Source organism: Ammospiza nelsoni, chromosome 1, assembly GCF_027579445.1.
Source record: "Ammospiza nelsoni isolate bAmmNel1 chromosome 1, bAmmNel1.pri, whole genome shotgun sequence".
NCBI lineage: Eukaryota > Metazoa > Chordata > Aves > Passeriformes > Passerellidae > Ammospiza > Ammospiza nelsoni.
In genome coordinates, this window is record NC_080633.1 from 59,383,184 (window position 1) to 59,407,444 (window position 24,261).

Genomic DNA, 24,261 nt, shown 5'->3' on the forward strand with positions numbered 1-24,261 from the left:
AAGGGAATGAAAGGAGAAAAATCATCTTCATTCTGCTCAGGCTGGTGAGAAGCATGGCACCCCTTGAGTCCTACCTCTGCAAACTGTCCTGCTGGCTCTAAAACCACATGGCACCTTTAAAAGGGATCTAAGATGGACATTTATTTGACGACTTGGTACAGTAAAGCACAGCCTTTCAGTAAAACTGAATCCTGCCAAGGAATAAACAACTATTTACTACTTCTATTTCCTCCAAAGGATGTGAATGTGCCTAATGCACCAGTGGGGTGTTTTGGGTGCAAGAGTAGGCAGCAAAGCAATGACAGCAAGGCATAATGCAGTGAGGAATCCTGTTCTCCACAGCTAGGACAACTTCAGGACACTCCTAGAAAACAAAAAAAAAAGCTTAATATATTAATAAGGCCAAAGACAATGTTGCTATTTTAACTCCACACATAGTTCAGATAGTACCTGTTGTAATTAACTCTCTTTTTTTTGTGTTACATGGATGAAAAATAGGCAACCATTAGACTAGAGCTTGAGGAAAACATGATGATGCAATACAGTTCTGGACATTAAAATAGACATATTTTGTAATTTTACTCTCACCTTTTTCTTTTTTTTTCTTTTAAAATTTTCAGAGTTGTAAAATGACTAATATTAATCTTTTGAATGTACTTTAGTAATAATTTGAATAATTTCTTTTTTCATAAAACTAGTAGCATTTGTCTAAGCAGGTTTTGTTTTGCTCTGTCATTAATAAGTGATTGTTTTATTTAGATTTAGCTGTCATGGAAACTGGACAAGACAACAATGAGTCTACCACTGTCACACAGAAAATGTTAAGAGAAGAAGATGGCTCTGGTGCTGGTATTTTGCCAGGAGTAAGCAGAGAGGAGGTCTGTATAACAGGTGGATCACATGCCTTATCTTTTAGTCCCAAGAACATAAAAATCTGGGCTTTGAAACATATAGCATTTGTAAGGCAGTGTGTAACCTGAATTCTGTGTGGTTCTACAAATTAGAATTACATAGGTCACCCATTTGCAATCCTGTGAGCTACTGGAATACTTGCCCTATTTGTTGTTATGTTTCAAAATTATCATCTGGCAGTGCATTTTTTATTGATTAACATTCCTACTTCAGCAGCCAACACAGATTATTCTAAGCAAAAAAAAAGTAATGACCTTTCCTTCCTCTTGCCTTGAGACTCCCACACCAAAAGTTCATTCTTTTTATTATTTGAAACTACATTCATGACTGCTTCTTTTTGCCAGTAAACACACGGTGTCATAAATTACAGAAATTTAGAATAAAATTTCCACATCATGTGTGTTTAGTTCAAGTGTTTAAGGCTGCTCCTTGCAGGGTCTTCTTGTGTTCCTGTGTTTACTGCGGTAAAATATAGCAAGAGGTGAGACATTAAGTTAAGGATCATCCATTAGAGCTGACATAAAGAAGTTCTGGTATTTGTTGGAGAGCTTCCAAATATAATTCCTCTAACATTTTCATGCCGGCATTCTCATATTTTTAAAGCAGCAATTCTAGTATTAATTTATATAAATAAATAAACCAAATATCAGATGAGCTATTACCATCTTGTTTTTTTTCATTTTGGGCCATTTTTCTTAAATAAAAAATCAGTCTTGATTTAGTAATTGTGCCACATTAAGCTTAAATCTGTTGTGACAAGTAGTTTTGCTACTTACTGATCTTTATAAGATTTCCTTAACTTTATTTCAATTTCTACATATTTTTCATTACATAGATACCCAAGAGGATTATATATTATAATAATGACAAATCATTTAGAAAATAATAACTTTAAAGAGTTGTTACTGCCACTTCTCTCTCAGCTTTTGCTTTGTTTCATGCTATTAATCACTGCTCAATGCTCCAATCTCTCCCTTTGCAAGGCCTCCTGTCCTTCAGGAGCGCCACCAGCACCTCCCAGTTTGGAATCATCAGCAAACTTGCTCATGGTGCATTCAATTTCTGCATCCAGATCACTGAGAGATATATTGAACAGAACCAGCTCTAGAATGGAGCCCCAAGGAACACCACTGGTGACCAGTCACCAGCCAGATGTGGCCCTGTTCTCTGCAATTCTTAAGCTCTGTCCTTCAGCCAGATCTTCACCCAGTGCACCATGAGCTCACTCATCCCACAGCTCGAAAATCTGCCCCAAAGGATGCTGTGATGGACAGCATTACAAAAACCTAGGGAAATTACATCCACCTCTGTCTCTTCATCCTTCATGTGGGTGACTTCACCACAGAAAGAAAGCAAACTAGTTAAACAGGATTTTGCTTTGTGAACCCAGGCTGAGTGTTCTTGACAAGTGCAGTGTTCTTTAAATGCTTTTCAGTGGTACTCAGTATAATCTTCTCCTTGATCTAGCCTGAGTTTAGGCAGACAGAGCTGTAGTTCTGCATCTTCCCTTACACCCTTTTTGTAGACTGGAATAACAGTGATCATGTTCCAGTCAACAGGAACCTGCCCAGACTCTCAAGATCTTCAGAAGATGATTGAGAGGGGTCCTGCCATACCATCTGCTACCTCCTTCAGTACTCTAATACTGAATCAAGAATCCTGTTGTCTCATTCAGGCTATGATCCCTACCCACAGTTTAACCAAATAGATTCTCTTCTCATTTTTTTTTTTCCAGATGGAAAATAATTCTGTAATTAGTCCAGATTAAAAAAAAAAATCCTGGTGTTTGGGACCTTTCCTTTTAGCAAAACCCAGAAAGGTCTTTTAAAAAATGATCTTACAGTTCCTTCGCTGAAAGCTGTCATCCTGTTAACTTTAAAATGCTTTGAGATTTATTATACTTCATCCCTCCTAGTTTCATTAGCTGCTAATGGAACTCAAAATATTTCATTAGTGCTTTAAAATGTGAGTAAATTCTAGTGTTTCTTTCAAAACACAATACTGACTTAACGTGTTTTGTTCTGTATACTTGTTTTTCATTTAAATATGTATTAATGTCCAAGCTTCATTCCTGGAAGGTTTTGTTTTGTTCCTGGAATATTTGAATTATTCCTTTTGTTGTTATTACTTTCTCTTGACCAAATACTAATGTTTAGCAATATTTTAGTCTTTCTGTTGTTCATTTGCACTCTTTGTTTCATCTTCTGCCACTTTTTAACCAACATGTAACTCTCCTTTGATAGAGTAGAGGATCTTGGGGAAGTTAGCTAAAACACTCCAAAACATGTCTATCTTAACTCTTGCAACGTTTTCCCTGGCAGACTGAGTATGTGAAAACTGTACTTTTTCAAATCTACACTATTGACTTAGACTATGCAGGTTTATATGGATATGAAATTAGATCATGGTCATTTGCATCTAGGTAACCAGCTCGGAGAGCAATTTATTTTTAGGTGCATGAATGATCTTCAACATGGATTGCCTTTGCTGAATGGAATATACAGTTTGCATGATGCCTGTCAGGTTCTCACTGCATAGAACAAACCAAGGCTTGGAGGAGAAAGGGAAGGGGGAGGGGGGTGGCTAGAGAGAAAAATGGGGAAAGTAATACAACATATTTTTCATATTTCACATTTTAATTACTCAGGGCCAGAAAGGTCAGGAAGTAGAGGACGGGTCCACAGAGTCTCTAGGAGGGTCAGGAATAGAAGATGTGGAAAATAAAGATCAAGGACCTCCTGGATCTCCAGGGAAACCTGGGCAGCTTGGTCAGCCTGTGAGTATTTTCTCTCTGTTGAACAGAACATGTATTTTAGAAAGGGTAATAGTGATCCATCACACATGCATGGAGAGCTGGAACTGCACAGCCTTGCACACTGTCACCAGTTACACTTCTATGAGATGGATTTTAGCCCAGCAGCTCAGGAGGATCCTGCCTGCACTGCACACTTGCCAGGGGCAGGGGCCTGGTGGCAGCCACCAGAAAGCAAAGGCCAACAGCTGCTGTGCTGACACAGAAATGTTCTCAGAGCAGCAATTCCACCAACTCCTTGGGCAGTACTGCAGCACCCTCCCAGCTGTCATGTCTGAGTGCGGACAAAGGTGCAGAACTCACAGGCCTCCTTCAGTGGCTTCTCTATATCCAGGATGTTTCACAATTCAGATCCTTGTGAACCATCAGCACAAGATGCATGGGATTAAAGAGAGGCGCAAAACATTGCACTGTGCTTGATACAGTTCTGGTTTGTCATTTTGTCACTTCATGGCACATTGCAATTTAATTATTTGCTTTTACCTTTTGTTACTTCTATATTACAGTGTTTTGTTTATCTTTCTAACAAAGATTTTCTATTTTAGGGCATTCCTGGTAAAAATGGGTCACCCATAAGTATTTTTTATACATATTTTGGTTAACTGAATTAATAAAAACACAACATTTTTTATGAGGCTCTGCTACATTGAGGCTTAAGCAGCAAAGTGTTTTCTTCATCTCCCCTCTTTAGAAGACAGTTCTGGTGCCATAATTGACACCCTCAGGTTGTTAAGAGAGCAAAATTCAGGTTTCTAAGAGAAATTTATGATTTCCCAGTTGCAAAGAAAGTAAGAGGCATGGCATTGCATAAGCAGCTGTACCAGGAATTCAGCTCCGGTGAAGCTGGCTTTTTTTTGCAGAGGAGAATTTCAAAAAGGGGACATAGTCAGACCCTTTCTAGAGGGGTGCTTCATTGACCCTCCATAGACACATGCTTCCATGTTGCCTGCTCCTAACTTCAGCTGCAATTAACTTTGTAGTTAATTGAGAGTACTTTTGAGTTAATTGAAATGTACCTCTCACCCCTTTAATCTTGCGCAGTAATTCAACTGCATCATCTATTCATCATTCCTGCTTTCCTTTCTCTGAGTTCCTCTACTTTACCCTTCTCTGTCACATTTGCTGTCGTCTTCCTGGGGTGTTCCTTTCCAGCTTCTCCAGACAACTCCCAGCCCTGGGTCAGTCTACCAGTTGCTGATAGCCTGCACATGTGTCCTCTGTGTGAGGTATTGCCCAGCAACACACAAAAACAAACCTGTAGTTGTCACATTCCATGCATGTCTCAGCTGCTGTTCTGTATATGTCCACCACAGATGTTCTGCTGCCTGGCTTCTTTGTTTCCTTTCTCATTTGTTTGTCACTGCCACTCTGTGTATCCTTCCCTCTCCAGGACCTTACCACCCAGAGGCTGTCATCATTCCATGCCGGCTCCTCTTTTTCTATTCTAACGTGTGCCAGTGCCAGGAGGTTCCTCACCCTTCCTGCCCCTGCAATTGAACCTCAAATGAAACTGGTGTGCTTTAAGATATTAAAAAAATAATTCAGTGGTCATTCATGGGGTGCATTATTGTGCTCCTTCCTGAATGCTGCCTTCAAACACTGGTATTTTTAAAGAAATATAGCCAGGTTTGCAAACATTTAGCCAAAACCCAGGTTTTGTGCCACTAGGGTGTTTTTGAACAAGAAGTTTATATTTTATGTATTAACAGAAGTCTGATTACTTTCATGCAGCATATCTTCAAAGAAAATTCGAATAAACCAATATGTCTTAGAGAAAATTCTTCAAATGTAATTCAAATTCTTCAAAACCAATTGTCTTCTCCTTGTGAACACAATCCCAATTTCTATTATAGACATTTTGTGACAGTGTCTTACATTTTTGTAGTTGCACTTTTGTCCATGTGCATCTGGTTTACAGTCTTACATATACCCATGCAACTTTACTTTTGGTTTGATGGGGCTTCACTCATCAATGAAATTAGTGTGTTCTACAGTTATGTTAGCAATGTGTTTGCTGCTTTTCTATGAACTTGCTACCAGTTTCTCTACAGGAAAAATCATCATAGGAAAAAAACATCCTTCAGTCTTAGAGATACATTTTTCTTCCTAATGACTTTATATAACCCATCTTTAAAATTAGGGCAGTCCTAAAACTTGTCCAGTAGAGTCCATAACCCTAGCTGTTATGATTCCCAAAATGCCAAAATAGTGGGAAAATTATTTATTTCCCTTCTGAATATTGTCTTGAGTGTCCTAATTGAATTCATAACCAGCCCCATTTTATAAGAACACTGACTTTAAAGCTGGTGGAGTTCTTTCTAGCCAATGAATGAGCCTCTATACATATTGTATGGAGGTGATATGAAGATGTAAAGAGTAATTTGGAATTAATTTGACTGGTGAAGTTTAGAATGGAAAATGGGGTGAAATGCTATCTAGCATACCACACTGCCAGTCAGAGGCATCTTCAGGAAGGATACTAGTTTTAAAAGTTGAATAAATTCAAGTTGGTTAAGGAACAAAAAAGTTTTAGTAGATGGAGGGAGCAGGCTTAAGTTAATGGTATGATTTTGTGCACTCAGAGAAGCAGCTGGTAGTAGTGTGTAACCAATATTACAGTTTTAAAAATCCTTGTCATCAGAGCTGTGGCAGTCCTGTTGGCACTCTGTCAAATCCAAATGCAGCCTGCAGGTGTTTCCATCAGCATCCCCCAAATAGGCTTCTCTTCTCTGTGGGAAGAGTAGGCATATTTTTTGGGTACTGCCAGGGGCATTCTATGCCAAATCTCTTACTTCCTTCCACTGTACAAACCAAGAGTTAGAAAGAACCTAGCACCATTAAATCCAGCCGCTGCTAAGTGTACAGCCTGTTCAACCTACATGAAAGAAAATGTCTAATTAAAAAAAAATATTTCCTTTTAGGGCAAAAATGGACCTCAGGGGTTGCCAGGACAGAAAGGAAAAGCAGGCCAAAAAGGTGAAAAGGTATGTGTCCTGTTAATCCCCAACAATCAGTCAGATACAATTTATTCTTAGATATGTATTAATTTGGTACAGTCTGAGAGAGGCATAAAATATGGAATCACAGAAAGAATTTAAACATCCTACTGTTTATTCATGAATGGCTGGATGGCACCACACCAGAATAAGTATTTTTCAAGGATGTGAATAAATTTCAGCAGTAGAAAAAGTTGGGCTTTCACAGAAGAGCTAAGGAAGATGTACTGAACACTTAATAAAGAAAGGTCAATTGTTGTATATAACCGCTCTGGGCAACTTACTCTACTGGGTAAGTGATTTAACGGAGGCAGTATAATCATATTACCCTTAGGAAATGAACGTAATTGAAATAAGACTGAAACCATCTGAAGTAACAGCTTGTATCTCTTCTGAGATGAAGTGAGATGTACTGGATTCATCTATTATTAAAGTACGTGTTGTACACAAAATTGACATACAGATAGTAAGTCCAAGTGTCAAATTATTAATTCCTTTCATCTGTTTAACACAACAACACAGGCTTCATAAATTCACAAACATGACCCTTATAAATCTCATCTATTCATATTAGTTTGAAATGATCCAGAATCATTTAAAAGGTAAAATTACTCTCCAGTACAGGAATCAGGTAATGAGATTGCATGGCAACTCCCCATCTCTCTGTATAGCTGTAATAGAAATTTGTTGAGCAGAGTGTTCTCATAAACTGTAGAGAAGTGAAAGCATGTGGGGCAGTCAGGGAGCATCTCAGGTACATCATGATGGAGACACTCTTGCTCTCCTCTGGGACCTGTCTCAGGTACGTGTTCACAAAACCAGGCAGTGTGGGAGACAAACAGGAGGACAAGTCCATGCACAGTCATAGGGCTACCACTTCTCAGAGGTTCCAGAGATATGGTGGGATCACTCACAACAGGAGTGCTACAGTGTATGGAGACAGGCCGTCCAGGAAAGACAGGCTGGTGTTATGTTTGCCCAATTATCCCATCAAAAAAAACCAAACAATATTTAAGGTAGCAGCAATTTTAATTGAATAGTTTAGAAAATATATAAATAAGGGATAATTTGGTTCCAATAATAGCGCATAAGCAAAAGATACTGCGGGGTACGGAGGGCAGAGTTCTGGAACCCTTGCGACCTCATGTACAAGCTTGCCAAGTGAAAGTCACCCCTTATATGCCATGTGTCAATGCCATCTCCTCCTATTTTCAGTTCATCATATCTCTATCTCCACCCTCATTACCACCCTTATCACGCATGCACCACCACTCAGTTTGGGGGTCGCACAAGTCTTTGGGGGTCGTTTTGGATGAAGACCTCTCCTCTTCCTCTTTGTCCTTTAATTCACCTTTGAGTTACACATGCGCATCAAGCCAGTACAATGTAAGCCAAGACTAACGTATCACTAGATCTACATATCAAGGCAATAAATCCCTTATAATTAGCATTTTCTGGGACTCAACCAGGTTCTTGGTAATTTTTAGCAACTGTATCTTCAGCTTCTTTCCTGTGGTCCTTGAGAACATCTGCTGGGAAGGGGGGATGGAGCCCCTCCTCTCCCTCTCTTCTTTGGCATAGCAACTTTTAACTATTTTATTATTCTCAAATATTAATTACTGTATCAATATTGATTACTGTTTCAATTTTTATCAGCACAAATCATACTCATTTATCACACTGGGAAGGCAGATTATCATTAAAATACTCTGTCAGTTGCCAGCAGGCATCACAGGCACATAAATGTCATTTGACAATTAGTTTTTTAGGTTTCTTGCAAATCTGCTTTGGTCCTTCTTGTGACCAGAGTTATTTCTAGGGTACTTGGTACTGACATAAATAATTCATCTGGAGGAAACCAAAAGATCAGTCAGGATTCTTTTAATGAAAACAGAGCAAACTGAAAAGATGCCAAGATTATTTTGCAGCTGCTGTAGTGGCAGCTTCTGTTAGGTGACCATTCCAATCTTCAACAGAAAGTGCTACACCTACACTGGCCCAGGAACTGATTTGCTGATGGTTCAGACTTGCAGGCATGGTCCCTGACAATGTTTTGGCCTGTATCAAAAAACCCTCACTCAGACAATGCTCAGGCCATCAGTGGTTAACTACTCCTATCACACTGCAAGATGAGACTGAGCATAGGCTCTGTACTCCTCCAGTGCCATCCCAGGAAGCTTTTAACTTTCAGATACTCATGTTGATAGAATTCAGTGTATGTCTAAAGTTATTTCAAGCAAAATGCACAAAAACACGTGCTCAAAATACTAGCTTTGAACATGCAGGGCTAAAAGGAGTCCCAGAGTCAAGTACCTAAGGATTGTGGGTCCAGCCAGTCTGTTCCAGCTGACCTCACAACCAAAGGCCATCCAGCCTTAGTTTATTGATCAGAATAGCTATCAGAAGGAGAAAATTCTAGCAGCAGGAGAAGCCACTTAGCTGTAGACAGAAAAAGTTATATTGGAAAGGAAAATACTCCAGTAGTCTATTCCTCATTACTTTAATGTCTACTTTAGTAAAGACCTCTTAAGCTTAGTTTTTCATTTAAAAATTGGACGAATGTTTTCAAGAGACACTTCAAAGAGACACTGTGAAGTTAGCAAAAGAGTGCTAAAAATCCTAATGATACATTCAAGAGCACTGAGGAAAGTTGACTGCTTCATATGCAGAGCTTTGTCTTGGAAATACTTTAAAGAGACAATTCCTGCAGTAAAAACAGGACAAACAAGATGCTGCTCTGATCCTCTTTTATACATGTGAATTATTTTTAAGTTATCAGTTGTTCAGCAAATTGTTTCAATATGCTAATCAGTATGATTTCCTAGGCCTGGCTGTGTTGGTAGGGTGACCAAAGCTTAAAGAATACACAAAAATTCAGAACTGTTATGCTGTCTAAAGACAGTCAGCACCTTTTCCAGTATAACAATATCTAAATTTCAGGAACAGTGGTAGGATCCACCTTCCTTTTTCTGATTCTTCTAACTGAAAACGGAAAGCCGAGAATGAATAGAGCACTATGTATCAGTGGAGAATGGGGAGCTGCTGTCACTTTTCCACCATGGTCCATGTTCTGTGTAGAAATACAGCCATGAGATGCTCCTTGGGAACGGATACAGTCAGGCTTCCTAAAAATGACCATGACCCAAATGTGATATCTGAGGTTTTTTCTTTCTTGCAGTGCGCACAAAGTGGAAGAAATTGCATGAAAACAAGCACTGCCAGGAACTTATGTAATAGTCATTGGAAAAGAGCGAGGATGTTTTAAAATGAATGAAAAGCATCTGTAACTGAACATGCTGGCAGACAGTGAAAATAGCCCCAAATTAATTAAACACACTCTCTCTGGATATGACTGAAGTATCACTATAGGAACCATTTGACAAAGCTGCAGGGAACAAAGAACTGAAAGAATACATTCATCCAATGAACTCTCAAGCATAAAGAGCAAGTGACCAAGAGACAGTTAAAAGTCAGTGTTTCCTGCTATGTGACCAAATATGTGAATTTATAGAACACAATTTAAATGCTCATAAGCCCAGATAGCAAATTGTCAGGTTAGAGGGTAAAGCACAGATCAGTGGAGGCAAAACCTCAACTCTTGGCTTGAGTGAAAAATATTGGACCTGAGCAGAAAAATTATTAAAAGTCACAAACATCTTAGTCTGAAGCAATTCAAACTAACTTCAGCAAAATGTCAGAGATGATGTAAGAAAGACAAATTATAAGAAACTGTAGTAGTTATGAGAGAAAATGGCACATATTTGAACAGCATCTTTCATTGTGTTGGCAGTAGATAAAGGTCAACACACAGAAGAAAAATCATGCTGTGGTAATATTGAAAAAACCATTAGAGAGATTAGCAATAAAATCAAGACATTTACAGATTGAATACCATGGTGTGACCACAGTGACTACATTTTTTTCTGGTTTGGTTTGGGGTTTTTTTTTTTTTGGTTTTTTGGGGTTTTTTGTTTGGTTGGTTTTGGGTTTTTTGTTTGTTTGTTTTGGTGGTTTTTTTTGTTGTTGTTGGGGTTTTTTGGGGTTTTTTTCGTTTTTTGGTGTGGGGTGAGGGTTCATATATAATATGCCCTAAAAATTCAAGACTCACAGTTAAACCTCATTCTGGCAAGACATATGTTCTGCCTAATGCTGTTAATGCTGCTTGTACATTTTCAAATTCATTGCAGAAGTTAGAAAAGGAAGAATTCTTTCTTCCACTGCCAATGTGAAGATCATGTTCCTTGGGAGCTTGTCTTAGAAATGAACAAAGTCCAACCCGGCTCATAAGCAGCCACTCTTGTGACTGGAAATCCATTGAGATTGTAGCTAGTCCTTATAGTCTTTATATGGTTAAATCCTTGCTGACTTATCTTAATTCCAATTTCAGGGTGATCCTGGTGAGGGATTGCCAGGACCCCCTGGACTACCAGGACCCACAGGACCATCTGCTCCTTCCAGAGGATTAGTGAGTATTTGGGGCTCTCTGTCAATGAGCTCAGCTTGCCACAGAGAAATCCAGAACTAAATAGGAGGTTTTCTCTGGGAAAATAGCCTGACTGCCACAGAGATAATCATGTTTTCTAAAACATTCATGCAGAAATGCAAATAAATGTCTGACTGAAGTGTAAGCTACAAAACACCCAGTATTAACTTTTTAAAACATCGGTGGATGTGTGTGCTCTCATGTGCAAAAGCAACAATATATGGGAGAACACAAAAATTTCCACAAAAAGGTATTCTAAACTTAAATTATTAATGTCTTTCTGCTACTGAACAGAGAAGTGGTTTGACAGTCAGTTATGTTTGCTGTCATTAAATACTAGAAGACATACCAACATGATTGCAGTGTTTGTATTTTGAGTGCTCAGTACTCAGGCAATGTTAAAGAATGAGTTTCAGATCCATCACACTGCAGTACTTGGACTTTTCTCTCTATATCCATGAGGATACATGTGCATGCAGCTAAAGAAGGAATCTGGCCTGAATTTTGGGTTCATGTTGTGAGAGCTGATTTTATGCTTAGACATAGTTCACCACAGACACCAGTGGAAATCCTGGACTTTTACACAAAACCATCTGTCACACTGGATATCGTGAGTGTTTAACAAGAGAGTTTGAAACATATTCCACTGGCCAAAATGGATTATATGCTCCCCTGATTTTGGGTCTGCTAAATTAAGCCAATATATTTCTGCAGCATAAAAACAGATTAACAGTGTTCTGCTGCACTACTGAGCCTGCTCTGATGCTGACTTCAGGAGACCAGCAGGGCAGCTCCAAATCCCTAGGAGAAGGTGCTCCAGGCCAAAAGTTTTACCCAGTCAAAGGTCACTTCTACAAATGTAGCAGGGAACACCAAGTCCTACACTGCCTTTGCTTCCTGGTTCTCTGTGACAGCAAGTTTCAAGGCCTTTTATTCTGTGGTGAGATGGAAGAAGTCTCAGTGCAGCCAAGGAATGCATCCCTAATTCCCAAGCATTTGAAACATTCACTTTGGTACTATGATAATTTATTCAGGTAGTACTTCTCGCTGTGCTTTTCTTTGTAGTCTGCAAAATGTACAAAGCTATGAAACTCACCAAGGACTAAACACTAAGGTGTTTTTTCAACAGAAGGTTTTAGAAATGGCTTCAGTATATTTTCTCCTTATAAAAGTAATCTTTTTAATTCCAGTTGTAGTAATCTCAGAATTGGGCTTTTTAAAGGAGGGATGCATTGTAGGAAACGGGTTATTTGTAAGATCTGCATTTTAGGATATTCTTAATGTTGACAGGTACCTCTCTGAAGTTAAAATTTGTCTGAGATATTATTTCAGTTCACTTAAACAGTTTCATGGCATGTGTGTCCTGCAGGACAGTTATCACTGTGCTCATAGAGCACCTGCAGGCAAGTACAGTGCTCAGTGACTACAAAAGAAGATGGTATGAAACACTAGAAACATAAGTGAAATGTTCTTGTTGTATTATAATTTATTTTACCAATGACAGACTGCTGTAAAGATATTGATGATGGCTGTATTTTCAGTTAATGTCAAGTGATATTTCCATTTGTCATCTTTAGAAGCAGTAATTTAAAATGGAATTCTTCTAATTTCAGAATAGACTGGAACCTGAAGAATCAGGTTCTGGAGATACTGACAGAGAGACTGAGATTTTAAGGGTAAGCAAATATTGATATTTTTCATGATAAAAAGCTTTATTTTACTCATGCAGGTTGTAGAATTTTTCATAATGCAAGTTTAATACATGCTTAATTTACAGCATCTAGAAAGGATTTGTAGGGTTTTAAGGTCAGAAAAGGCCTAAATGCTTGTGAGTGGGGAAGAAATATGAGACAGGAGGCGGCCACCAAAGAAATACTGGCAGGAGGACTTTTCAAAATGAGAAAATGCTTTTAATCTGACTATGAGAAAGAGGAGAGAGATGGGAATCATAGATTCATGGAGTCATAGAAAGGCATAAATGATATCTTGTTCCAGCCCTCCTGCCATGGGCAGGGAAACCTTGCACCAGACCAGGTTGCTCAGGACCCCATCCAACCTGGCCTTGAACATTTGAAGGGATGGGACATCCACCCCTTCTCTGGGCAACCTGAGACAGTGCCTCACCACCCTCAGAGTAAAGAATTTCCTCCTAATGTCTAATCTAAACCTACCCTCTGTCAGATTGAAGCCACTGTCCTCTATCTTGTTACCGTAGACCCATGTAAACAGCCCCTCTCCTGCTCTCTACCAAGCCCCTTTTAGTCAGTTGAAGGCATTACATGGCCCTAGTCTTTGCTTTTTTCAATATGGAGTATCTGTTCTAAAAAAATATAAGTGTATCTGTATGAAATGCTTTATGGTGCAGCTTTCTGGCGAACTAAACAGCAGTAACACTGCAGCTTTCTGAGTTCATTATGGTTCCTATGAACTCCAGAATGCTCTAGCACACTGGAGGCCTCTGCTTTGTAGCACAACTAGTGATAGTTTTCATTCTCTCAGATTGGTTTCTGCCTCAGGACCCCCCTTCTGTTTCTTTCTTTTTACTCAAAAGTGATTAATACCTTATTCCCAATGCCCATCAGGAGTTAGTTGCCACACGCTGGAAGTCAGCAATCTTGCCTAATTTAGGAGCTTCTTCAGATGCCCTTTGTAGGTGACAAGACACATGAGTGCACTGCAGAAGGCTCTGTTCAGTGCACTGAAAATCCAAGATGAGCCTCTTCCAGATAGAATCCTGTACATGCCCCAAGTCAGAATTAAAGACTACCTGACTTATAGTGCCATGGCCCAAAACTTCAAACTCTCTGTCTCTGCCTGCTAATGCAACCAGTAACACAGATGAACTTGGACATGGGAAGAAATATTTGCAAATGTACTGCTCCTCCTAAAATAACATTTCACTCATTTCATTCCATTTGTTTGATTTAAATACCTCTGCTCATGTCCATGCAGGATAGATCTTTAGAGCAGAGGCCAGTTTTACAGCACTAAGCAGGTCTGGACCATGAGTAGGGATTCCCAGTTCTCCAGCAATAACATTGACAAACCCTATGAAATGGTAGAGGAGAAAAAACCAACCACTTCCCTCTGTACAATGATGGTTTCTTTATGGTTAGGTCTCTTATAATTAGATCGATCCTTGGGATATGTCTGAGATCTCTACTGGGTTACAGAGAGTTGACACCTTTTTTTTTGTTTTGTTTTAAATGCTTCTATTTCAATGCTATGAGGTGGCAGAGTTCAGAGAGCACAGGTGAGGGAGGTCAGTGTGACCCTATGTAAGGGCATATCTGTGAAACCAAAATTGGTTCTCAGTAAGCAGAATGTGGGTGGAAACCCCAGCTGAGTTTTATGGTTTTATGAGCCTGAAAAGTCTATGTGAGCTTTTTCCTGTTCCATGTGTATAGAAATGAACCAGGCTAGGATAATTTCTAACACTCCTGCTGATTTATCCAGGGTCTTCCGGGGCCACCAGGCCCTCCAGGACTGCCTGGTCTTCCAGGAAACCCAGCACCTGATTCAAGTGTAGGACCTCCTGGGTCATCAGGAGAAGATGGAGCTTCTGGGGAGCCAGGCCCTGAAGTGAGTACCCTTTTGTGCAAAAACCTTGAATCTTATGCAAATTGTACAAAAAAAAAAAAAGTCTTGTTAACCAAAGCACAGCACTAATGTACATTTGACAGACAGATACTGGTGAATCTGGACCAGAATAAATAAAAATTAAGAATGCTTTTGCTTTCAGGAAAATAAAGTTTGCTAAATCACTTACATAATCTTTAGGGAATTTGTAAAATAAACTGAATTTTCCTCTTTCCTCTTCTATCCTTTTCTTCAGCTAGGTAGAAACACTTATTCCTCTGGACACGTGAAATATAATTTTACTGTAAAAAACGCTGCTAAAGTTTGACTTGCAAATAAATTCTCAGTAAAGTGTTTTTTTCAGTGAAGAAAATAAATTTTTTTAGCATTGAACAGCTTTAAACATCCTCTCTGGAATGATGAGATTAGCTCAGCTGTTTGGAGCATGGTCTTAATAAAGCCAAGGTTGTGGGTCTAATCTCTGTGCTGTCCATTCATCTAAGAGCTGCACACGATGATCCTTCCCAATTCAGAACAATCTCTGTTTCGATAAATTTACTAAAATAGTTGCCTTATTCCCTATCAACCATCTGCCAGCAGCAGTTGTTCTCAGGACAGGATTTGTCCTGTCCATCACACAGCCCTCAAAGTGAGTGACCATTTCTGTACCTGACAAGGTGTCATTAGCATATATCAAGGAAGTGTACAGGTGACAGGTGTTAAAAAGATCTCGCTATTTCTCAGCTCTCTTGGAGGGGTTGTTTTTTGAGGATAACCAAGTTGGGAGTTGATACAAAATCTAAAAAGTGTTTGGTCATCCAGGTGGAAAGCAACATCTTTTGTGCAGAGAGAAATTAGGCACCTGAAAGTCTTTAATATGGAATTCAAGAGTCAAGTGCATGGGAAGCCAAGGAAATCCATTACTCTCTGCATCTACTGATTGTTATATGGATGACAGTATAAAATAAAAAAGTCTGAAATGCTGACCAGATTTCATCTAATTGCTAAACTCCCAACAGCACTTTTTTATTTTCTGAATCCGAGACAGATCAATCTGTATTGAGGATTACAAATGTAATTTTAAGAAAATGTGTTGGCAAGTCTTTCAAAGAAGACAGTTACACTAATGTTTCATCTACTGCATTTGATAAAGTGTAGTGTTAGATTAAAAGATTCTCTATAACAGCTTCTTTGCAATTCAAACTGTACCTTCAACTTTCATGACTGTGGCTGTTTCCATATCTTTAGAATATGAAGTAATTCAAATGGTCTAGGAAGCAGTACTAAAATTTGCCATAAAAGAAAAATGTAAAAAGGAATGAAAAGAAAATGGAGAAATAAGTATTGATTCTTTTTTTTTTTTTTTTTTTTTTTTTTAATGAGTGTATTCCCTCTTGTGCAATTTGGGATTTCACAGGCAATAGCATGAAGTACTTGTAGACAGTCAATTTTCTGGTGCAACAGAAATCATTGTTTCAGGATAGTTCCTGGGAAATGTATCTGTTAAAAAAGCAGAAGCTAACTGTAAATAAGACAACTAAAGAACATTTTCAGAAGAATCAATCCAGGAGACAACTACACAGGCTGCTGAAGGAAAACTCCAGATATTAAGAACACAGACCCATGTATTCCCACAATTTCAGATGACCCAAGAAACTGTCATTCTGCTATTCAAACATTTGCACACTCTGGATAAATGAGGTGAGCTCAATTCCCAACAGAAATGTTTTGGTTGGGAATCCTCATTAAGTACCACATTAACACATTTGTGTTATTAAGGATTTTCAGCTGTGAAGTCTAATTCCAGAAGACCAGCCAATCACTTGAAGTTGGGGACAAGCTTAAGTCCTTGCTAAATCAAGAACTTTGTGATGTAGTACCTCTTCTCTCTATAAACATGCCTTAGAAATGTTTCAGTAAAGGCTGCATTTTATAATGGGAAATACCCCTGCACAAACTCCTTCACAATGCATTTCGTACTGATATGGTATTGATCTGATTAAATACACATTTTCTAAATGCTACATGAAATTAAATTGACTCATAGCATTGTATAGGGATAGTTTCTATCATAATTTTTTGTTTGAGATAGCTCATAAATACGTTAATATACCCTGAGGAGAATAACAAATGTCCCAGCAATGCCTGCAAGCTACATAAGAGAGACTGTTCCAAAGCTCTTGAGGAAATTAGTAATTTTAGCACAATGAAGCCTAAAATTGCCAAGCAGTAGAGTGGAAGTAATCAGTAAACTTTAGAATAGTTATTGTTCTTAGCTCAACCTCTTTTCTTACTCTCTTCTGTCTATGTAATCATGACAAAATACAATATGAAAATGTTTGAAACATACTGAAAATATTTCTGATTATTCTCAATATTAAAAAAATCCATTACTTACTCTATGACTTACAGCGCATCCTAAGAGCAAAAGCAGGGTGGGGGGGGACAGAGAGAGCCAGAAAAATGAGACTTTGTGATAATTCTGAGAGCATCAAAGGGAAACAATGTTTTCTATCTGCTTTGCTAGCCATTTATATCCTTCCCCAAAAAAGATGATTAAATAAATATTATTAAAGATCCCCAGAGGCCAGAATACGCTCCTATAAATGTAGTCAAAGGCTTTCAGAGCCCAATTTAAAAAATGTAGGCTGTGAAACATGCCTGTTACCTTTCATGCATGTCTCGTTACTGTGGGCTGGACTTCAATATCTGTACAGATTTATTGGTTGACCCTACAAACCAGTGTTTCCCAGCCTGCTTGCTCACTCAAATGCATGCAGGATAAAAGTCATGGATACAACACCAGAAACTGGGTGGAAAACTTAATATACACTTTTCAAGGCAAAACTAAAGTGAGGTGTCATGAACAACATGAGCACCATCAACCAAAGCAAAGTGGCAGCACCTTTTCTTCTGCAGAAGGACTCTTTAGGAGTACTGCTCCTGAAAGTGTAGGAATGCACCTCCAGGCTCAGCTACCCAAGAACACCTGGCAAAGTGAGTCTGAACAAGCCAAGTGCTTATTCAGACTGCCCCATGTGGGAAACTGAGGCCCAGCCTCAATGTTCCCAAGGGAGGATATCACTGGAGTTTTATGGATCAAGACCTCTGTCAGCCTTCAGGCTTTTCTGTTTGTAGTGACAGCACAGAAGTCTCCTGTTTGACACCATTCCCTCCATATCACAACTGCTTTTAGTGATTCTACCACACAGAAACCATGGCCTTGATTTTGTCAATACCAAGGTTTCCTCAGCTGGGTCTCATCTGGCACTGACATTGCCAAAAGTGTAGATAACTGAGGTGCTTGGGGATTTCAACCCCATTGTGTCTTTTACAGTGTTGTCAAAACCTGCTTGGATAGCACCATAATCTCTCATGCTAAGGTTATATTTACAATATGCTGGGGTTTATTTTCGCTTACAATTTATGATTGTTGTATATAGTTTTCTATTAAAATGTATGAAAATATTGGTTTGATACAAAGCCAAACTCTCAGAAAAAAGAAATAAAAGTGATAAAGCTTAGTGGTGGGAGGTGCTACACATTAGTCTTTCATTATGCTGTATCATCAGTTGGTCCCTAATACTTAAACACATGTTCTAGAAATCAAGCTCTCAAGTAGCACCTGCTTTAGATTTACTGTCATCTATAGGGCCCTCAAGGTCCTCCTGGCCGTGATGGAGTGGCTGGCCCACCAGGATGGAAGGGAGAAAAGGTGAGTTAAATGTCTGTCTTGCTCCTACGTCAGTGCAAAATCTTGGTCAATTCTAGGCTGTAAAAATCATAAGCAGTTGTCTCTGCAACCCAATAGCATCTGGCTTCAGTATTTTTTAATGGAATCCAGATACTGATAGCTTATTAGAACACATCTCAAAAGGCATATTCAGAAATCCAGAATTTCCTATTGGCTACTGTCTCATTTTCTGAAGCATGCAATATTGATATGCAGTATGAACTACTCTGTTGTGATTTGCCACTAAAAAACCAGTAGTGACTGGGCTCAGACAGGTGAATCTGGAGGGGGAAAGGGAGAGCTCCAGTTAGCCCAGCCTGGCACAGAGTGACAGCACATTGTATGACAGGGGAGAAGAGTCTGAAGGAGCACAGACCATTTAAATTGGCAAACAAGAGACAAAGTCATGGCCTACACTGGCTGGGCACCAGATGCCCAGCAGTGAAAAGCTGATGGGTCAAGATAAGGACAGAAAGATCATTCAGCAATTATTGTCACATGCAAAACAGGCTTGACTTGGGGAAATTAATATAATCCATTGCTTATCAAAGCATCATTTGAGCACCATTTTTTATACCCCACTTCAAGAAGGATGTGAAGAAAACAAAGACAAAGACTACAAGCCAATTTCATCCTCTAGTGAGCTTCAACAGCACACCTTATGCACAAGAAATTGAAAGTAAATTCCCAAGTGTACATTTTAAGCTCACACACTGTAACAGAAATGAAAAAGCAAGTCTTAAATGGCCAGAATATTGATTTATTTTTTATCTCTGGAGGCAGGAGGTTCTGAGTTGTGATATCAAAAGCCTGAGGCTGGTGAAAGTGCAGCACCCATGAGAACCAGCAGCAACCCAGAAAGTGCAGTATGTGTATTGCAAAGCAGGCACCTGAAACCCGTGTCCATTGTAATCAGTGGTGTGTGTTTTACATGAGGGAGCCTAATAACAGAAAGAAGTCTAGCTGAAGTAAACAGAACATGAATCACATACTATAGGAGGAGATTGATGGGGAAAGAGAAGCAATTTAAGAGAAATTAAATTTCTTTTAAAATCATAATCTTCTAAAAAAAGGGCTGCAATATTTTGCCTCACCGAGTCTGTTTGCTGCATTCTGTACATTTGATAAAAGTTCCATTAGAATTGAAGCAGTATGTTTCTGCATCTGTTCAATACAAATAGGAGTATTTTTCAATTTTTGCTACTTTTTTTCTGAAAGCCTTGATTTATTTTATATTGTAGTATCTGTTTTGTTCTTTATTTGAAATTAATCCAGAGAAGATAACAAGAAAGAAACAAACAACAGGATGTACTGAAAGTAAATACAGTTTGTTCATTGAGTGACATTCAACATGGAGTTTAGCCATTGTTTTTAGACAAAAAAGTACTGCTGGTGCTTACTCATTTTTTTTCAGACTTTACTCAAGAAATATTTCTGCTGAGTGAGTAAGGACAGGAGCTTGTCAACATAAAAAATTATTCTCTAGATCCAGAGCAATTTTGAAAATAATTATTAGCATGCATTGTCTTTCTGTCTATTCCATGTAATAGAAATGGAAGAAAAACAGTAGGCAAGTAATGTGTATAAAAGCAAATATTGATGAAATCTTGATTGCAACAGAGGAATTTTAAAATATTCCTAATCATCACATCCTGTGTTTAGAAGGGCAACCTGTACAACTTCAGCAGGACCAGTTTCCATTTCTGTTATAGCCCATAAGAATTTTGGCATTTGTGCTCAGAAGCAGGTGGATGTGACCTGCAATGTTTAATTCTCTGTGCTCCAAACCCTTAAAATCTGCAGCAATAATTGAAATACAAGATCGAGTCCAGTCAGCATACCAGACCAATTATCAATGTGTTATTGTAACACCTGAATTACAGATTGTTTCCTTTTTAACTGAGAGGTCTGAGGTTTCAGATAAAGGGCTCCGTGTAAAGGACATCAAATTAAACAACACAGAAGTCTGTGGGCATTTGTATTAAGGAAAAAATACCATAAATATGCTTTTGTTGCATAATGGTCTTATTCTAACTATGCACAATTTATTTTCTTTTACAGGGTGATCAAGGTCTACCTGGTTCTGCTGGTCCAAAGGTAACAAAAAAGTGTCTTTATAGAATGACAGTATCACTGTGATACAGCACATTACTGAAAAGGGCTGAGAAATCTTGGAGACTTACTGTGTAACCTAAGTTTCTCAGTTGGCCAGCATGCTTCCCTATGAAGTGTCCTGTAGTCAGGTAACCTTGGCTGGACACAGCTCTATCTGCCCCTTCCAAATGGGACTAGGGAGAGAGAATAAAACAGAAAGCAACTTGTAGGTTGAGATAAAGTGGTGTTTACTAAAACAAAAAGAAAGTGAAAATTTCCATGTGTATAAGCAAAGAGAAAAAAAGTTTAATCTCTACTTCCCATCAGTGAGTAATATTCAGCCACTTCCCGGGAAGCAGTTGCTCTGGAAGGCAAATGCTATAAAACAACAAATGCTGCCCATTCCTCCTCTCCCCCATAGCTTTTATATCTAAACTGACATCATATGGTACAGAGTAACCCTTTGGTTAATTTGGGTCAGCTATTTTTTGCTTAGTTGTGTCCCCTTCCAGGATACTGCTCACTCCCAGCCCACTTGATGGGAGGAGGGGATGAGAGAATTGTTAAGGAGACAGTGCTGATGGCGTGCCAGTGCTCCTCAGCAACAGACAAAACACTGGTATATAATCAACACTTTTCCAGCTACCAATGCAAAGCACAGCATTGTGAGGGCTGCTGGGGGAAAACAAACTCCAGCTCAACCAGAACCAATACACATGATCAGCAGGTTGAGAGAGGGAATACTCCCTCTCTACTCTGCCCTCATGAGAACCCACCTGGAGCACTGTGCCCACCTCTGGGACCTCCAGCAGAAGAAAGGCTGTTAGAACAAGTCCAGGGGAGAACCATGACCATGATCGATGGATGACCTCTTCCTGGGGATGTTCAAGGCCAGATTGGATGCGGTTTTGAGCTACCTGGCCTAGTGGAAGGTGTCCCTGCCCATGGCAGAAGGATTGAAACTTGATGAGCTTTCCAACCCAAACCATTCTGTGATCCTGTGAAACTACTTATTTGCCTTTGCTTAGACATATTCAGTATATCAATAATCTGAATTTTTATTTTAGGGTGATACTGGAGTCACTGGATCAATAGGCCCCAAAGGAGAGGCTGGCCCTATTGGGTCTCCTGGAAAACCTGGACCACCTGGATCGCCTGGGCCTCCTGGACCCCCTGGACCTCCTGGACCACCAGGACCAAGTTACAGCTTGGGATTTGAGGTATTTTGCTATTCTGAAGCTTGTTGTAAGTATGGATATATTTCCTCCAGAAGAAAGACAGTGTACCTGTATATTTCACAGGTATTTAAGTCTGCATTGATGACAAAGTCATTTGTTCTAGATTGAAATTTGCCAAGGAGCGTAAATACAAAGACACATGTTGCTTATTTCTGACCTCATGGTCTGTTCTACTTAGGACAAAAATATTCTATTTAAAATATAAAATTGCAGATGTTACTTTTTCTACTTCTGAGAATAATACCTTCATCACTTAAAAATATGAGATCAGGCCAGCTCAAGATGAGCTTTACATATCATTTGAGAACTGCTCATTTGGATAATGTTGTTGGAGCAGAAAGTGCCTTGCAGTAAAGAAAGGCAAGGGAAGAACACTCAGGTTCAAGAATTAGAGCTGCTGCATTAACATTTTTGTGAAGAGAGACCAAGAAACTGTCATTATCAATATTCATATTTGTGTCTTCACTTTTTTCTTCTTTATTTTCCATGCATATTTCAATTCTAATTTACCTGTGTGGCTCAGCAAAGTCTTTCTAGAGTTTTTTATGTCACGTGATATAATCGAATTGGCACAGTAACTCAGGGTAGCCTCATCAGAGAAGCATGTTTGACCAAAATTACTGGCCCTCTGTAGAGTGGCAGCAGTGAAGTGGTGGTGTTCAAAAGATACCAGTTTTCCTACACATTTCTCTTAGTATCTACTCCAACTCTTCTGTATTTTTCTTTTCTTTACAGACACTGTGAGGTGCCACAGATGTGACCACTAGTGCTTGTTTAGAGACCTAATTTGCTTTCTGATATCTGACTAAAGAATATTGTACTATATACACTACTGGTTAATAATCTCACTGATGTCAGTGAATTTCAATGGAGAAAAATCTCTCCATCAGTTCATAAGTTCTTAATTGCCAGCACTGAAATTGTTAGCAAAAAGCAGCTTGAAGTCTAAGCAAACAGTCCTTTGCCTTGTCTTAGGCACACTACACTGGTACACAGTCTCCCCTGAATAAATATCTAGGTGTCTCAGAATGAGTTAAGGACCACTGGCTAGTCAGATCTTCATCCCCAGCCTGGTCTGAGTTTTAGCCCAGAATGATAGCTTCTCTGACTTACAGTCATCTTCTGTGGCCTCTGAGGACCCATTCTCCACTTTTCACTATATGCACTATTTGACTGAAAGGCAATGTGCCCTTATTATGTTACCAAAGGGTTCTGCAATTATGTGCTAAGGATCAAGCTCTGCCACTTTTAATACCTAAGTCTCAGAGAAGAAAACTTAGCAGATGAGCAGGAAAGGGTGAAAACTGGGAGTCCCCACTTTTATGGAGGCAAATGCAGAAGGATTTGAGCCCTAACTGCAGTAACAGTATCTTGACTGGCTTCATCTTGAATTATATGTAGTACAAACAAAACTGGTATGATTGTCATTTCCCTGAGAGGAATATTGCTTTAAACCGACTTGCTAGCTGTAGCTGATCTTTTGGATGCCTACCCCTGCCATCTGTTGAGGCAGCACCATGGTCTGCCAGTTTGTTAGGGTGACACTACCTTTTGGTTGGCAGTCTGTTTATTGCAATAAGGCTGTTGCTGCAAAATACTCCTGTTAGCACTTGTTAGCATCTGTGATCAGCTATGTGCAAAAACCAAATGGCATGGTGTTTGCTGGCACTTATACTTGCCAAAAGAACAGTTTGAGCAGTAGAAGGTACCTGGTAAACCCATTAAATACACGCAGATGTCAAAAGAGACAATGTGTTATATAAAGCAGGCATCAAGCACTCTCTTAAAGGGAAAAACAGACTGGCACAATGCAGTCAAGGGAAAGGGCCCAGAAACACAGTATGGTTTACCCTTCACAGTGAGAGTTTGCTTAAACAGGCCAAAGAGAATAAGAGTAGATTTTCTGCTGGTGTTTGATACACTGATAGCTGACGGAGGAGCAGAATGAAAGTCTGAATGACATTAAATCAATCTCAGGTGAAGCTGCACAAAAGGTCTCTCACCTTGGTCCTCCAAAAGGAAGGACCTGATTCCAGTCGTGCATTCCTGCTGCTTCTCTTGCTCTTGTAGAGTTGGCCGAAAAGGTCAGAAGAACAAGATCTCTCTTTTTCAATGGAGTCAGGTCAGATTATGTTTTCCATACCTTTGGTGTTAAACTGTCATTCAGTAGTAGCTGAAGGTGATCTCCCCCTTACGCCATCTCTGAGTGCACCACAGCTGGGCTAAGCTGGGCCATTTCAAGTCACTAACTGGCAGAAATCTAAGTGGGCCAGGAGTGGATCCTCTAAACATAGTAAGCTGATACAAGGGCTTACGTCACTAGGAGGCGGAGGTTCTCCTTCGCTCCTCTTCCTTCCCCATCTGCAGACATTCCTGGCACATTCCTACCCTTCGCATGCACTCACACTCATTAT

The 24,261-nt window shown here is 39.3% G+C and overlaps 1 protein-coding gene across 2 annotated transcripts in view; it reads left to right on the top strand.

The window, feature by feature from the left end:
- The window catches only part of COL15A1 (collagen type XV alpha 1 chain), a 119,026-nt gene that overhangs the window by 45,436 nt on the left and 49,329 nt on the right, over positions 1–24,261 (top strand). The window contains exons 7-15 of one of the 2 annotated variants that reach the window (XM_059476710.1): positions 760–878; positions 3,560–3,688; positions 6,646–6,708; positions 11,108–11,185; positions 12,817–12,879; positions 14,660–14,785; positions 18,435–18,497; positions 20,577–20,612; positions 21,677–21,829. In XM_059476710.1, coding sequence (XP_059332693.1) covers positions 760–878; positions 3,560–3,688; positions 6,646–6,708; positions 11,108–11,185; positions 12,817–12,879; positions 14,660–14,785; positions 18,435–18,497; positions 20,577–20,612; positions 21,677–21,829 — 830 coding nt within the window. The remainder of the gene's footprint in view (positions 1–759; positions 879–3,559; positions 3,689–6,645; positions 6,709–11,107; positions 11,186–12,816; positions 12,880–14,659; positions 14,786–18,434; positions 18,498–20,576; positions 20,613–21,676; positions 21,830–24,261) is intronic. The other variant, XM_059476719.1, reaches the window with a different exon arrangement.